Source organism: Peromyscus leucopus, chromosome 10, assembly GCF_004664715.2.
Source record: "Peromyscus leucopus breed LL Stock chromosome 10, UCI_PerLeu_2.1, whole genome shotgun sequence".
Lineage (NCBI taxonomy): Eukaryota > Metazoa > Chordata > Mammalia > Rodentia > Cricetidae > Peromyscus > Peromyscus leucopus.
The window spans coordinates 3,402,962-3,420,227 of NC_051071.1; the positions used below are offsets into that span (position 1 = coordinate 3,402,962).

The 17,266-nt window shown below is 48.8% G+C and overlaps 1 protein-coding gene across 3 annotated transcripts in view; it reads right to left on the minus strand.

Annotated features, from left to right (window-relative positions):
* Slc2a9 (solute carrier family 2 member 9) overlaps positions 1-17,266 on the minus strand; it is a 141,031-nt gene that overhangs the window by 63,170 nt on the left and 60,595 nt on the right. For all 3 annotated transcript variants that reach the window (XM_028882372.2, XM_037208896.1, XM_028882371.2), the window contains one exon: positions 9,390-9,522. In XM_028882372.2, the coding sequence (XP_028738205.1) occupies positions 9,390-9,522 (133 nt within the window). The remainder of the gene's footprint in view (positions 1-9,389; positions 9,523-17,266) is intronic.

Consider the following 17,266-nt stretch of genomic DNA (forward strand, 5'->3'; position numbering starts at 1 on the left):
GTACCCTCTGACCAGGACCCAGAATAAATGATTCACCCCTTACACTCCTGTCAGACAAGTAAGGAATACAGAAGCCTCCTTATGACCATACCCCCCTATTCAAACTCTGCCTTTACCACTTCCTTGAAGATTCTGGGCCTCAGTTTTCTCACCAGGAAACTGGACATAATAACGTTGGGGTTGTTGCTAGTACTGAGGGAGGGAGAATGCAGCCAGCACACACATCATTAGAATGCTACCTGGCTGCTACTGAGCAATGGGCACTATAAATAAACAACAGGGGCTAGGGATGTAGCTCAGTGATAGAGCCCTTGCCTAGCATGTGCAAGGCCCTAGGTCTGGTCATCAGTACTGTGTGTGTGTATGTAATCAATACACTGACAATTGCAGTAGGTGCTGGCTACATTCTCCCTCCCTTGACCTTCCCTTCCTTTTCTTTGTCTAGATAGCGGGTATAAAATACTGTAACTTTCTGTTGTGGCTTAAGTTGTACACTTGTAATCATATAGTACCTGTGAATGTGAACTCTGGAAACAGTCACCTGGTATGTGGTGGTGGTGCTGGTGGTGGGTGGTGGGTGATGGTGGTGGTGGTGGTAGGTGGTGGTGGTGGTGGTGGTGGTGGTGGTGGTGGTGGTGGTGGTGCAGTCACCCTGGGGTGGCCTGGTTCATCTGATTCCTGTCTTTGTAGGCAAAGGAGAACGGAGAAGAGATAATGGGGTTCACTGAGACTGTAAGCATGGAGAAGGCTGGGTGGGGCATGCAGCTGCCAGCCAAAGCACCCACCCTGTGGGTGTGGGAACACAGAGTACCAGAAGACTAAGTATGCGGCAGCACTGGGGTTGCAGGAAGACTAAGGATGCGGGAGGACTGAGGATGCTAGGTACTAAGGATATGAAAGACTGAGGGTGCTGGGGCACTAAGGATACTGTCCATCACCAGCCAGCAGAGAAGTGGGGCTCTGTCAGTACTCTGACTTCCTACTTCTGGTCCCCAGAACAACTGCACAGAGTTGGTTATGTATAGTTAGTTGATCTGAGCTGGCAGCTTGTGACGCTGCGCTGGGGTGACAGCCATACTTTATCTCTTTGATCTCTTGCAGAGTGAAGCCCAGATTGGTCTGGAGGCTTCTTTCCCATGACAAAGCAGGCAAAGGAATGTCACACGGAATGATCCCATGTGGAGAGATGCCCTGAGCTCTCTGTTATGCACAGTGTAGGACTAAAGACTTCTAAAAACAGGAGCTTTGTGGAGCTTTCTCTTCAACTGCTACCGGTATTTAAGAGCAGGACGTCATGGGGCTTCCAATGCAGGGTCAAGGTCTCTTCCTTATCACAGCTGTGAAAGGGTGTAGAAGGAGGTGTTGAGGTTCTATGGAGCTTCATACAATTTTACTGTGATTGGGCCTGGGCCCTCATGGCCTGTATGAGGGTGTGGGAGACCCCACAGTGTGGAGAAGCCAGCCGGGTAATCATTGTTTTCCTTTGTGATCAGCACATAGTGATAAATTGTTTTTGTACAGTTTACTAGTCAGTGAATTGGATAATGATTAGCAAATTGGAGGATGATAATTTTGTCTTTTGGTTGAATTAATCTGACAAATATACAGATTCCACCAAGGATTCAAGGTGTGGTGGTGTATGCCTGTAACCCCAGCCCTAGTGAGGAGGATGTTGGGGGCACCAGGAGCTGAGGGTCATCATGGCTACTGTGGTGATTTGACATGTCCCCCATGGGCTCATGCATTTGAATACTAGGTCCCCAGTGGATGGTGCTCTTTGGGGAGGCTTAGGAGGTGTGGCCTTGCTGGAGGAAGTGTGTCACTGGGAGTGAGCTTTGAGAGCTTAAGGCCTTGCTCGACTTTCAGTTTGTTCTTTCTGCTTTGTGCTCGTGGTTCAAGATGTGAGCCCTAAGCTTCTGCGCTGGCTGCCGTGCCTCCCTGCCATGCCGGGCTCTCATCCTTCCGAACTGTAAACCCAAATAAACTCTCCTGTGAGCTGCCTTGGTCATGGTGTTGTATCACAGCAACAGAAAAGTAACTTTTACAGTTATAGAGTGCATTTGAGGCCAGCCTGGGGCTAAAAGAGACTGAGTCAAAAACAAAACCAAACCAAACAAAAACCAAACAAAAAAATTCCTCAAAGAAATTGAAGACTTAAAAACCAACAGAGACAGCACAAACCGAGATGTGACACAGAGGGGACACTGCCTGTGCTTCAGTCACAGGGCATCGCAAGTTCCAAGGGCACTGGCTGACAATGCCTGGCAGAGCATAAAATTAACAAATAATTAATTACTAGTAATTAACAACAATACCTCAAGGTAAGGGGACATCTCTGGAGGAGTGTCAAAGTAGCAACTTTTAAATGAAATCACACAAATGAAAAGAGATCTTTGGAAGTGTTTCTGTTTGGTAGTCAAAATTATGTACACAGACGGCCAATGAGAATTCTTGTATCTGTACACCAGGGCTGGGGAGATGGCTCAGCAGGTAAGGAGCTTGACAAAAAAAGGAGATCTCAGTTCAGATCCCAGAACCCAGGCAATGCCAGACACAGTAGTGTGTGTCTGTATGACCAACACTCCTATGGCAAGATGGGAGGTGGAGACAGAATCCTCAGGTGATTCTGGCACACACAGCAGCAAACAACAGAGACCCTGTCGAGGACTGCTGTATGGCCACCTATCCCGTGTGTGTGTGTGTGTGTGTGTGTGTGTGTGTGTGTGTGTGTGTGACAGAGAGAGAGAGAGAGAACTCTCATCATCTTGCAAAGAGTTTTTTTTTTTTTAATTCCTACTGGGGAAGATGGAAATTCAGGGCCACGCTTCCATTTCCCAAGATGCTTTGTTCTGGGGATGGAGCTGGGCAGTAAATGAGATGCACTGGGCAGCAGCCTCACCTCCTCCTTCTGTAGGGCTCTGTGAGTTCATCTTACTGCTAAGGCCGATAATGAAAACTGATTTGGCTTCTGCTTGCTCACTTTAGAAAAGAGACATGTTCTCTCTCTCTCTCTCTCTCTCTCTCTCTCTCTCTCTCTCTCTCAGACACACACACACACAGAGAGAGAGAGAGAGAGAGAGAGAGAGAGAGAGAGAGAGAGAGAGAGAGAGAGAGCACATTCTGCAGACTTCTTGCCTTTATCTAGTTCACCTGTGACCCACCCATGAGGTGACTAGGTTAGCATTGTCATTCAGCAGGTAAGAAGGGAGAAGGGACTTGGTCTGAGAGGGGGTACCTGAAAGCACAGGCTGGGAAGTCTGTGTGAGGAGACTGCAGATGTGAAGGCTTGAAGGCCAACAGCACAACACATGTCATAGGGAAATTGCCTGGGACAGACAGGTCAGTCTCACTGGACTTCTGAGCAGCCCCTGCAGGAATAGCTCCCAGGATGTCCCCACAGCAGGGCTGGATGCTTGTCTGAAGAGAATTAACTCCCCATACATCCACATTGCACTGTACATGGGCTGGATGGGCTCCTGGCCAAGGAGAACATATGGTGTGTTGAAGGCTGGGAAATGTCTGCACACTTCTGTGCTCACAGCTGTCTCACAGCTGGGTGCCAATTGCAGTGGACCATTAGAAAATAAGCCAGGGACAGAAGAGGCCAGGATCATCCCTGGGGCTAGGTGCTCCTGAAGTCTCTTTCTGAGCATCAGAAATGGTACCTGGGAGCTGTCTTAGTTGACAAGAGCTGCTGGAGGGAATATCCCGGATGGGGCTGAGACAGTCTCACTGTCTGGAGGCTGGAAGTCTGAACTGAAGGTCCCATTGAGTTAGTTGTCTGGGCTGGTGTATGGCCGTATGGCCACCTGTTCTGTGTGTTCTGTGTGTGTGTGTGTGTGTGTGTGTGTGTGAGAGAGAGAGAGAGAGAGAGAGAGAGAGAGAGAGAGAGAGAGAGAGACAGACAGACAGACAGACAGACAGAAAGAGAGAATGAATACTCTTGTAATAAACACTCTTGTCTCTCTTGTAAAGACACTAATAGCATCCTGGGGCCCCACCTTCATGACTCCATTTAATCTGATCACCTCCCAAGAGCCTCACTTCTGAATGCCATCATGCTGGGGCTTAGGACCTCCATACAGGGGCATGCAAACCTTTAGTCTCTAGCAGGAACTTGGAGCCAGACCTCAGAAGTCTTAACCTTTGTTCTCTCCTCTTCTCCTCACTTTCTCAATGCTGTTTCACATCCGGAGTCCTCGGCCAGGAGGCACTCCTGGCTTTTGCTCCTGCAGCCCCTGGCTGCCAGTTTCATCAGGTGAGTTCTAAGAGGTAACTTTAGTATGGGCTGCTCTGTACCCAGAAACACAAACAGGGCTGTCTGCGATTGCGGCTTTCCCACCTAGAGCCCGAGAGGAAGATTATTTCCTCCAGCTTCTGTCTCCGTATAGGGGAGGCCCCAGGTACAGGAAACTCTGGGCAGGGAGGTGTTGGGGTACACGCTGCAGCTAAGCAGCCGCCGCCATGGTGACTTCTGTCCTTACCCAGCCCTGTCAGCACTGGAAGCTGTTGGAAACACTACTGACCTTGGGACATTTCTTGGCGGAGGCTGGGTATGGGTAGGGAACTTGCTGTCCTTGGTAAGGCCAGAATAAGGACATGGGCAGGAGCTCTGATATGAGGGCATCAGCCCAGCATAGAAACTTCCTGACTCGTGTCTAAGGATGGACTGGCTTTGGGGACTGTGAGTTCTTCATCCCCGGAAGTGTACAGGGCTACCTCAGAGGTGCTGTAGATCCAGCAGGGAGACAGATGGGCAAGGGGATCTCTGACTATGTGTCTGCTCTGTGGATGATGGGACCAGGTAAGGTGACAGCTTCTGATGGGGAGGAGAGGGCAGAACAGACATCTTCAATATTAACTTGTTGACTCCAGGGAAGAGGTGGTCTCAGACACCTGTAGTTGGCAGCTCATCTCAGAAAGACATTAGCCTATGGAGAATGGCCCTCCATGAGTCCATTTGCCCATGTCATTCAAAAATAGTCCATCCCAGGCCTCTCCCAGGCACTTCTTATACCCTTTCCTCAATTTGAAAGCAAGCAGTCTCCTACAGCTCTCACATCATTCATATTCCTGGCCATCCTCTAGTCATTAGCTCTAAAGAATTTGAAAAAGGAGAACATGTTCATTTCTCATCTGAAACGAAGCCTGCTGGGTGGCCCAGTCAGCTTCTGGGCTGGAAGTGGTGAGGAATTCAGATCTAGTGCCACTTACAGACTCACAATGACCAAAGCAGAACTGGAACCCCAGGGAATTGGGAGCCTGATGTTAGCTGTACCTGCTACGTGCACCTCACAGACCTTCTCCCTATTGCAACAGCCTTAGAATGTGGGTGCTGCTATGTGCGCTACCCTCCAGGGACTTGGGTAATCCTCAGATGACCTCAGGTATCTGATCACTTTTTCCTCACACTCCAAAAGAACATTGAGAAAATCCCATAGAACAGAGAAGCTAAGAGGAGACTTGGTTCAGTTCTGTTTAGCTTCAGCCTTTATGGGCTGTTGTGCGGTGGGGGTGGGCCACACAGACATATCAACTAAGAGAAGCATGAGGCAGGGTTGCTGCTGCAAGGGGAAGCTAGAGAAACAGTACCGTGAGGGGGGTGCACATGAAGCACACTAGGCCACTGCCAGCTCTGTGCTTACTGCCTTAAAAGGCATTTAGGAAACAAGGAACTGAGAGATCAAGTCCCTCAGGAGAGCGGGAATTTCCACTCTTGCGCCGCTGTGAGTCTGTGTGGGTGATGTAAGCTCAGGTCAAGGGATGGCAATGACAGGAGGTGGTCAGAGACAAGATGACCCACTTTTGCACTATCATGTCCACTGTGCAAGAGTTTAGGGCCACCTCTAAACAGAGGGAACACCCTCTTCCTCTAGGACTATCGTTTTCCCTGAGGTGGAATCTGTCCACCCTGGTATGGGCGCTCATGGCATTCATTTCGCCATAGGCATGGCTTCAAGTGGGCCAAAATATCATGATGGCCACATGCTCCTGCAGGATGGGAGAGAAAGAGGTAGCTCTGCCTCTGTCCCTGTGTGAGCTGGACAATCATGTGACAGCTGGATATGTGGCTGGTTTCAGGAAGGAATTACAATGAACACAATACAGACCGAACTCACATGCTCCTAGAGGGCCATTCTGAGCTGGGGTGCATGAGAGGACTGCCCCTCATGAATGGGAGGCTTGAGCAAGAGCACTGGTTTAAATCAATTAAATAAACACACGCGATTCCTCCCTGATCTGCAGGTGCTTGATCCAGCCACACATGTCCACAGGCTTAGCACCAACCTGACTGCACACATCCCACAATTATCCTCACTTGGTCCATGCCAATCATCTTCCTGCCCGTTCAGCTCTCACCTCCTTCAGGAAGCTCCCCCTGTTCTCCCTGGGAACCCAGGGCTTCTCTTCTGTGGCTCTTGGCACAGGATAACACTACTCTGACCTTCGAGGGCATCGGGTTCCTGGTGGACTCTCTTACAGACTATAGGCTTCAGCGCTCAGGGCCCTGCCTGGCTTTGCTCCTTATCTTCTGCTCAAGGTTCTGTATCCTTGGACATTGATGAGAGAGTCAATGGAGAAGCCAATTCATTCTTTTTTTCTAGCTGCCAGGAAGCTCAGAGGTATTTGGAGGCTCTTCCTAGAAAAATGACAGAACTATTTCCTGTGGCCCAGCCATTGTCAGAGCCAGGTTGGAAGCACTTCATGTCAGTTACATAATTAACCCAATGAGCTCAGTGCCACAGATGGGCACACAGGCGAGTCTCCTTGACTGTTCCTCGCTTCCATGTCGCCTGGGTTGCCTGACTCACAGCCCCATCCTGCCATCTTGAAAGTCGGGCTCCTTCAGCCAAGTCCTTCTCATGTGATGTCCCCTGGTTCTCCCTCTGCCTCCAATTCTACTTTCTAGAAGGATCCTTGTGATTGTACTGTCTCCTCTTAGGCCGAGGCTCTTCCAGTCTGAATCCCGCTGATGGGCAGCCTCAGTTCCATCAATGACCTTCATTCCTTTGTTTTGTGCCACCTTTAGTCTTGACTGTAGGCAGGATGGGGTTGAGAGCCACCCAGGGGATTGATACGGTTCACTCTGAGTGTGTCCTGAGGATTAGATCAAGAGGCTCTGAGATCATGAACAGTTTAATCCATGGATGGATTTAGAACGTGACTAGACTATCCAGACAAGGCAGAAGTGTGGAAGGTGGGGCCCGGCTGGAGGAAGTGGGCCACCAGCAGGCATGCCTTTGGGAGCTGTCTCTTGTCCTGACCCTTCCCTCCCTGTGAAAGCTCAGCTCTGGTTCCTGTTCATCACAGTGTAAATTACTTTACCACATCATCCTACTGTGATGGCCAGAGGCCTCTGAAACCGACCTTCTCCTTATGTTGTTTGTTTTAGGTATTTAGTCACAGGGGTGCAAAGACTGATGAACACACCATGTCTTTACCTCAGGCTCAGGCTCTGGAAAGTAGAAAGTAGACCTCTTTTCAGGAGAGGATGGTGGAAGTCATTTTTCTGCCTTCCACACTAGCACCTTGAGAACCTCAAAACAGTGGGGGTCATCTGTAGAGCTGGAAGACTTGCTGAGATTTTGTAAATGTTCCCCTTGTTTATAAGGCAGAATTCAAGGCTCTGAGAGGCTTGGATGCTCAGCCACAGGAAGGTAGCTTAGTCAGTGCCCTGTGCCACTTCACCTGCTTAGTCAGAGGGACCAGACCACGGAGGAGATGGAGACATCATGTGTCCACGGAGTGATGAGAGCAGACACTGCCCCAGCACTGGACCCCGATGACCACACCAGGCTTTGGAAGGCAGATATGCTCACCACGGTACTACCAATGCTGCACCAACACACCATGCTTAGTGTTTCCTTTAACCATGCTGCGCCTCCTGTCATCCTCGAAATGAGCTGAGAATACAAGCTTTCCTCGCACCATCGAAACACTTTGTTCTAAAGCAGAGCCCAGATCCTCTGGGATGGCTAGGGCTGAGGCCCAGAGAGTCAGACCTGCATGAACCCTCCATGCAGAGGTCAAGATGGATGAAGACACAGAATAGGTACAGCTGCTGGTCTCAATGCTCTGCCTTAAAGGATAGACCATGATGTGTGCATGCCCGTCCCTCGGCTGGTCCATCTCCCTGACTGCCCTCCCATACATGATGCATGGAGGCAGTTCCCAGCAACCTCAGGGCTTTTCCTTAGCTCATGCATGTGGGCGGGTTGTCATCAAACTTCCAAGGCATGTTCTTCATGCACCACCTCATTCCCATTTCTTGCTACGCTTCCCATGGCTGCATATATAGAGCCATGAACTGTCAGCCTGTGGAGCCCCACGTGGCTCGCCCAGCTGGTCTCAATCACCAAGCCACTGTCACTCTCGACTATGTGGCAGAGTGTGGCAGTCACCAGACACCACCCCTCATTGCCCTCTTCCTTTGGAGCAGACCCTGGTATCTGTGATAACAGATGGCTGAAGAATTGCATTGCCTGCATTCCCGGGCTCTGTGGGAGGGAGGGGAGGCTGTGAGGTCATGTTCTGTCCAAGGGGACATGAGCAGAAGAGTGTGACACTGACGACGGGAGCCCCTCCTGCTCACTTGTTCACTTCTGGCTGCATGCTCGGCAAGCAGCATACTTGCTAGGCTCTCTATCCTCAGACATGTCTGCTCATCCTGACAGACTACTCCAGTCACTCCAGGAGGGTAGGGATGCCATCGTATGCTCCCGTCTTTCCCACTACCTGACAGAACACCCAGAATGTCAAAAACTAATTGTTCACTGAACATCTGGTATGAAATTGTTACTGTTATTAATAGAAATGAAGATCTCAATATTATTTCAACTCATGGCCGGGATCTCAGTAGCTTTGTTCTTTTTACCAGGTGGAGGTATAGTGCTTATCATGTTTTATGACTTAAGATGTATATACTAAACACACTCCCATGCACTCGCACGCACGCACGCACATGCACATTCTTACTGTACTATAAAATCAAACTTTAGAGTCTCACTCACTGTATCACACATTGCCCATTCTGACTGTAATCAACACTTTTCCCAAGGGCCCTTTCTTAGCTGGGCAGGTGGAGAGGAGTTTTTCCCTAGTCAGGATGTTTCCACAGGAGAACTTGATTTCTTCCATCAAGCCCAGTTGCTTTCTGGAATCAGATCTCTCAGGCTCTTTTCACCCGTCTTCCTCACCCTCCAGAGTCTCTGCTATCTGACTAGTGCCAGCGGCCAGAGAGGCAGAGAGAGCGACTATCCCACAGCACCCAGCACGGTGCTTACAGAGATGCTGCTGCTTGCCCTGTCCGGCTGCTTGGTCCTCAGCACAGCATCTTGCTGTGACCCAGGCACAGGCTGGCACCATGTGACGAAAGGAAAGGACCCTACCTTTCATGGCTCCTGCCTCATCGTGCTTTTCAAGGAGGAGGTAGCGTGGGCTCTCAGGGAGAAATGGCAGGCTTGCCAGCTGGACCAAGGCAGGGACAACGATCACTCCAAACAGGTATGGCCAGGTGCTCTCCTGCAGGGAGAAGATTCTGCTGATGGAGGGGCCTATAATTGTACTACTGGGGACAGTGGATGGAGCAGGAAGCCTCTCTGCTCAGCTTGTCCCCACTGCTAAGGGAAGGAATAAAGCAGATGAGATAATGGCCCTGTGCATACAGCATTTTCCACACTGTGTTAGTGTGGAGTCCTCAGCATTTCCATGAGATGGTGACCTAGCACAGTTCTGAAAAGAAAGTAGACCCTGGCAGCCAGGCCACTCAGGGGGTACCAGAGATGTTTCCCTAGCGTGGACCACCACCACCCCTTGGATCTCCTCCACAACTCCAGCATGGGTCCTCCTAGTCTGCCATGGGATTTGCTTGAATGGGAACACTGGAGCAAGACCCCCATGTGGTGCCCACCACCTTCCTATTTTCAATGAAGATGGGGAAGAAAGGATGGCATCATCTCCCAGGCCTTCCCTGGGGACAAGGAGCCCTTATGTGTGGAGGATCTCCACTTTCCAGATGGGAGGGAAAGACAAATGGCCACCCCCAACACATGCCATCAACTCACTGTGTGCAGGGACTCCCACACAGTGCAGCTTCAATGCAGCATGGAGCATACATGCTTGTGCCCATCTAGGTGACATCCTTCCCTGTCTGTCACCAGATTTACAAATATGCTCCCACCGTGTGCCCTGAGTAGGAGCAAGCCACAGAGGCGGTGTTGATTGGGAGGAAAAAGGCTCTGGCTCCAATGAGCCATGAGCACTTGGCATGTTCGATTTCCCAAGACAGGGAAAGGAAATAGTCCAGGAGAGAATGAGACACGCTGAAACCCGAAAAGACTTCACATGATGGGCAGAGGTCTGCTGGCCTACTCAGGCCCAATGAGTTCAGAGCCCTTGGGTGTATGTGACTGCATGTCCTCAGCTACTCGTCGCCTGTGATAGCTCTCAGGAGGGAAAATATCCCTGTCAGCTTTTCTGAGACCTCTGCGGACCTCTGATGGCAGAGAGCCCATGAGAGTTCCAGACCTTACCAGGGTGCAGCAGCAGGGACCCCTGAAACACAGAGCAAGCTGGAAGGGGCCTGTCAGGGCACTCAGACAGTGCTGGCTCAGTCCTCATCTCCAAGGTGACTCCAGTTCTCCTCCCCTTTCTGAAGCTAGTGACTACTTCTATTCAGAGGCTGGCATAGTCCTTGCATCTATCTCCGTTTGAAGGACAGGGGAGGCCAAGCTAGGCTTTTCCGTTTGGGGAGGCTTGTGATTAGAAGACCATGCAACGAGAGAAATCAGACAGTCTGTGGAAGGTCAGAGACAGCAATCGTGGGTGAGGAGTGCCGAGGGACACAGATGGGCTCCTGTCATGGATCATGGAATATTCTGAATGTAGATGGGCTCTAGTGGTACCAGTTGTGACTATTCAAAAAACCACAGGGGTTTTAGTATGAATTGGCATGCAAACTATGTTTCAATTAAAAATTTTAAACCATGGTAGAAAACAGTGAACAGAGTCTGCCAGTTCTGCCTGTACATTCTGTACCCACAGGTGCCACCCACCGTGGATTGAAAATATTCAGAAAAAAAATGTATCTGTGTTGAACAGTCATAGACAGACCTCTTTCTCTGTCATCATTCCCGAAGCAATATGGTGTAACAACTGTTTAGATGGCATTTGCATGCCATTAGGTATTATAATGAGTCTCAAGACGGCTTAAGGTACATGGGAGGACATGCGTAGGTTACCTGCAAATATCACACCAGAAGCGTTCTGATAAGGAGCAGTTGAGGAAGGCCTTTCAGCCTGGCCCAGGGTCACCCAGTGAGTAGTAAAGGTCCCTGCTCCTGAACAGGCAGCTCAGGTCTGAATTTGCTTATTCTCCAGACATTATGGCCATGGATAAGTATCCGAAGATGGCCTGGGAGGAGCCTCAAGGCCACAAGCCAGAGGCCCCCAGCTGGAGCCAAGAGAGCTGGATTTGACCTTCGGTCTTTCTGGTGCAAGTGTCTTTCATGATGCTCCTTGGCATATACCAACATGAGCCCAGAACCCAGCATCTCACTCGGCAGTGGTACCCAACAGCTGCTTCCTGTTGAGAAACAAAGGAGAGTGGGGGATTTCTCTTATACACTGACCAGTTTCAGGGCCCCTTTTCCTACTCCTACAGGGTAGCTTCAGCTTCAGGCTCTCTCTGGAGGTGTTTTTTTGTTTTTTTTTTTTTTTCTTTTAAAAAAAAAAAAACAACCATGTAATTCAAGGTAACTATGTGCAGACAAATACTGCATTCTCTCTCCTGGGGATCCTTGGTTCTAGCAATGCATTTGGGTGGGGGTAAATGTGGATAAAGACTCAGGAACTAGAAAGAGTCCCACGAGAAGGGAAAAAAGACACTTTGAGAGAAGGCAGCGAGTGCGGAATCCTATGACAATGACCTAGAAGAGGGGAAGGAAGTACAGGGGACAGAGGGTATGGGGGCAGCAGGGGGATGAGCGATCCAGCGCAGAGAGGGCATCAAAACAAGGTATGAATGGAAACGTCATAAGGAAACCTGCTTCTCTGTAAGCTAATCAATCAGACAACTATACGTTACCCCGCCCCCCCCCACCCCCAGGGAGGCCCACAAGGTGCCACAGGCGTCAGCCTTGGAGGAGGCTTTGTGAGGCCAGTCAAGATCGGAGATAACAGGAGGGGACACAGGGCTCCAGCTCAATGGCTTTGGGTCAGGGTCCTGGTACCCAGTGTTCTCATGAGGACAGGTGTGGGTTATCCTGTTGACCAAGACAATGTTTAACTCTCCAATGGGGAAGGTCTGTGGAACTTCTCACAGCAGTGTCCTGCTCTTTCAACTGCAAGGCCTCTGTTTTAAAGCTAGGCTTCTAGGTTCCTTCTCCCAGGCTCTCAGACTTTGGTCCTTTCTATAAATAACACCCTGCCCTGGACTATTATGAGACAGCAAACAGTTTTAAGTAGAGTGGGCATCGTGGATCTTACAGAGTCAAATTTTTAATTTCGTGCAACACCAAGTACCCGGGGATCCCAGAGAAATGAAGCAGGAGACCTGAAGGTGACCAGGCCACACTGGCTACTGGCAGGAGCAGCTTTGACTGCTTCTGGGTGTGAGATGTAGAGACACTGACTACCTCCAAAGCTCTTTGGAGATGCAACATATTCGTGGTCTTCATATTCATGATCTGATTAAAGAAAACTGATGTAATGGACTGAGTTCTCTATGCAGCCCCATGAAAGACAGCATTGTCCTGTTTTCCAATGTTCTTTCTTCCAGTGGACTGTGTTTCCCGAGAGCCATCCCTGGTCTCCTATCTTGATGTATCTGCCGGTGCTTGAAATGTGGCAGGTGCTGGTAGATTGAATGTGTGCTGGGTTGAGGTGAGTGGTAACCGAGATCGTTGATGCAGCTGCTGGAGATGAGACCCCTGAGACATTCTCGAAGCATTTGTTTTTAAATTTAAGCCTTTCCTATATGGATCGTATTAAAGGGCTGACACTTGACAGTAACATAATATTTCCCTATGCAGAACTCTTATGGTTTTAGGTCTATTGGAGAGAAATCCGAGCCCTGAAAGGTCAGGCAATACATGTGGGATCCCTTGAGAAGTTGAGGGACTAGCTGGATGGTTGGTTAGCTCTTCTGACCCCTGCATAGGCTCTCCCCTTGTTATTGTCCCTCAGCTCAAAGCAAAGCAGAGCAGCGGCTCTCTCAAGTCTGGCAGCTGCTTGCTAACTAGGGGATTTGAGTGGCGGTTCTATTAGGTTAAATCAGTCCCCTGAGCAGAATTCAGCAGCAGTCACTCAAACTCCGCCCCAATGCTCACCACAACACGACAGGGACTCCATCACGGGAAGAGACAGGTGCAAGTGTGAGCCATGTGCAACCAGACACCGTGTGCAAAGCCAGGCCACCTTGAGAAAGGGACTCTGCTGCTCATTTGAGTGATCTCAGAGTTTGTAGGCACTAGGCTCAGAAAGCAAATGGCTCCATCAGCAAATGACGTCGGAACTCCGGTGATCTTGCCATTCCCCCCTCCAGCCACTCCCCAAGGAAGGGCCCTGATGGCCACAGCTTCCCAGTGCCCTGGGGTAAGGCATGGCTACCTGAGTGTGGAGTCACTCAGTCATGGGCCACCTTCGAATCTGTCACCAAGAGGCCATTCCAGCTTCTAAATTATCTGCATTCCTTACAACCAATATGCTATTCTAGATATTTTTAGTGTGCATCCATGGCCTGATTCTGTTTCTACATTAAGAGAGATCCTTGTACAAGTTTATATTATCGTCGCACTCCCCTCTGTTACAAATGATGATATAATAGTCCAAGGACATGACAACCACTGTGTGGTAAGTCTTTATCGGTGCCCCGTGTGGACAGCCCATTCTCCTACACACACAATGCTCATTCCTCTTCCCTCCTGTTCCTATCACCATTTCCTGCTGTCAAAGGATTTGCCTGTCTTCTGCCTTGCTGGGTTCTCAGGCAATCTTATAGCGAAGACCAGCCTCCATTATTGCCTTTTTATAGATAAGGAACCTGAGCATGGGGGTCTGCTAGGAAGTACTAAAGCAAAAGTTATCTGTAAACCAACTTTATTCTGGTTCTATTTGGAAGAGAGTCAAAATTCCACACTGGTTTTAAAGGTCACTGACCTTATGAACTGTTGTCCCTGGCCAGCCTATTAGATGGGACAATGTTGAGTTTGTACAAATGTACTGAGTCTTTGAGCCCTGCTAGTGCTCCTGATTCTCAGCTGAAGAAATGCAGGCATCAATAATTTTCTTCCCTATTGACAATTACACTCCTTATAAATAGTTTTTTTTTTTTTTTTTGTGTGTGTGTGTGTGTGTGTGTGTGTGTGTGTGTGTGTGTGTGTGTGGTGTCCTGAACCCATGCAGATGGTCACCAGCTCCGTGCCCTTAACCTCTGTTGCCCACAGGGTCAAAAAGGCCACAATATAGCTGTACCTTGCTAAGGTGCCCCCAAATTCCCTGACTATATTTGTATAGTTCTCTTGTCTGCTTCCTACAGAGTTAGCTACCTGCTGTTCTCAGAGCCGGCTCCTTGGAGTTGAAACCCATGATTAATCCCTTCGCCAGCCTTCTGCTTTCCAGCTGAATCACCCTGGTTTCTGAGTTTCATTGTTCCCTTTGTCTGCCAGGAGCCTTTTCATCCCTGGCTGATCAGCAGCCTCCAAGCAGAACTCTGAGCGGGAAGGCTTACAAATGCAGTGGGGTGTGTAGGGATGTGTATAGACACGCTGTATGAACTGGATTTCTCCTTAATAACTTTGACTCTGGGGATGCATGGGGGTTGATGATTGATTTCAAATGAGGCTTGGACCTACTTTTATTCATGCACCTATGACCTTGGATGTAATCTAGGGATAGAGGAGTCCAAGGTCAGAGGAAGGACATCAACTGTGAAATTGGATCAATGATCACATTCTGATTCTTCTGCTCCTAGCTAGGAGGCCTTGAACTTGTTCTTTGTTGGATCTGTTTGCTCAGCCAGAAAAGGAGTAGAACCAATAATGTCCCCTCGGTAGGTTACTGTGAGGGTGAGATAATTTCCTACCATGGGCCTGATATGAGGCTGACAGCCATGAAATGTTGGTTCTCCCCTCACACCCTTGCTGGAGTCCTCAACCAACCTATAGGATCCACACTAAGTTAAGAGCTGGTCTAAGGTCACATCTGCTGTCCCCCAAGCCCAGGGGCCATGACATCAGAGTTGGGTGGATGGAACACATCTAAAGCCTGGATATGAGCCTAGGAGTTGGAGAATAGACACACCCACCCTCAGGAGCTTTGCCCTTCCTCCTCCTCCTCCTCCTCCTCCTCCTCCTCCTCCTCCTCCTCCTTCTTCTCTCTCTCTCTCTCTCTCTCTCTCTCTCTCTCTCTCTCTCTCTCTCTCTCTATCCAGGGTTCCTGTCTAGCTATGTGAAGCTAGCCCTCACTAACCTAGCAATGCTGAAATGAGCACCTGCCTCAGTTTCCCCGCTAAACTAAATGGCTTATCTAATAGTATGATGCTGCCACCTACCCATCTGTCATGCCTTTGACTCCTCCTGGCTTGTGCCCAACCAGCTCACTGTTGATATCCCTAGGGACAGAGCCTAGAGACCTATCTATCACACAGTGCTGATTATCCTCAGGATTCAGTCAGGCTACTGGTGGTCTGCTTTGTGTACTTTGTGTACTCCTAGTTTTTACTTCCCTCCATCATGGTCTTCTGCAGAACACCTGGTGAACGGATGTGGTACACACACACACACACACACACACACACACACACACACACACACACCAGTGGCACCTCCCCTCCTCAATGCCTCTAAGCACACTTTACTCTTCAGGGAGAGATTGATTGTCAATGATCAAACACCCTCGTGCCTCAGCTCATCCACACCATCACTCTTTTAATCCACAGACATGCTCAGAAAGGACCAGGAGGGTCTGGGGTCAGTGATGGGCCAGCAAGGCAGCAGCTGGGCATCAGGACCCAGGCCTTGTGCCTCTAGCGTTTATCATGGAATCCATGCCATTGGCTGGTGCTTTCGGGATTTACCCAGACAACCATGAGTCCCCAGGGTGGCAAGAGGGGATGGGGGACATTTTGTCTTCATTATAAAGTTTTTGAAGGTGAACAGGCAAAATAACTTCATGACAGGTTTTTCCCCCAGTTTCAAATTTTCAAAATTTTCCTCAGAATAATATCCCAATGTTTTTGAAGATTCAAACATTCCATAAGGGCTGTCACAAGTTTCTCACATTCATAATGATTCTCTTTTGAGAAACCTACTGTGGTTTTAAGGAGGAAGCTCTGCTTAAAGCACATGCCATATAATTTACTATGGAAAGTTTTCTCCCTAGTATGAATTCTCTTATGTCTTGTAAGACCTGAGAGGTGGGTAAAGACTTTGCCACATGCATCACAGTTGTATAGTCTCTCTCCCACATGAATTTTCTAGTGTTTTCTAAGGGTGTATTTCTAGACAAGGGATTTGTCACATTCACTACACTTTAAGGTTTCTCTCCTGTATGTATTCTCTGATGAGTTCTAAGATGGCTTATTTGGACAAAGGATTTGTCACATTCACTACATTGGTAAGGTTTCTCTCCTGTATGTATTCTCTGATGAGTTCTAAGATAGCATTTCCTCGTAAAGGATTTGTTACATTCACTACATTTGTAAAGTTTCTCCCCTGTATGTATTCTCTGATGAGTTCTAAGATGGTCTACCTGGATAAAGGTTTTACCACATTCACCACATTTGTATGGTCTCTCTCCTGTATGAATTCTCTGGTGGGTTTTAAGGTTGCATTTCTTGACAAAGGATTTGTCACACTCACTACATTTGTAAGGTTTCTCCCCTGTATGAACTTTCTGATGGATTCTTAGATGTTTCAGCTGGCTAAAGCATTTGCCACAATCATTACATGTGTAAAGTCTCTCTCCAATATGGGTTCTGTAATGGTTTTTAACCTGATACATCCTGTAAAAGCACTTTTTGCATTCTTTACGTTATATAGTTCCGCAGGGTGAGGGGAGCAAGAAGCTGTCATCTGCATAAGGTGGGGCAAGCTAACAGGATGTTTGTATAGGATGTTTACAGGGTGAGAGGGTCAAGGGCTCTGACTCAATGTCCTGTTGCTAGGCAACCTGACTGTAAGATGATCTAGTTCCCTGTCTTATTGGGGGTCTGTATTTTTCCACTAACTAGAGATTCTGTCCTTGTCCCTGACAATTGGCTTTCCAG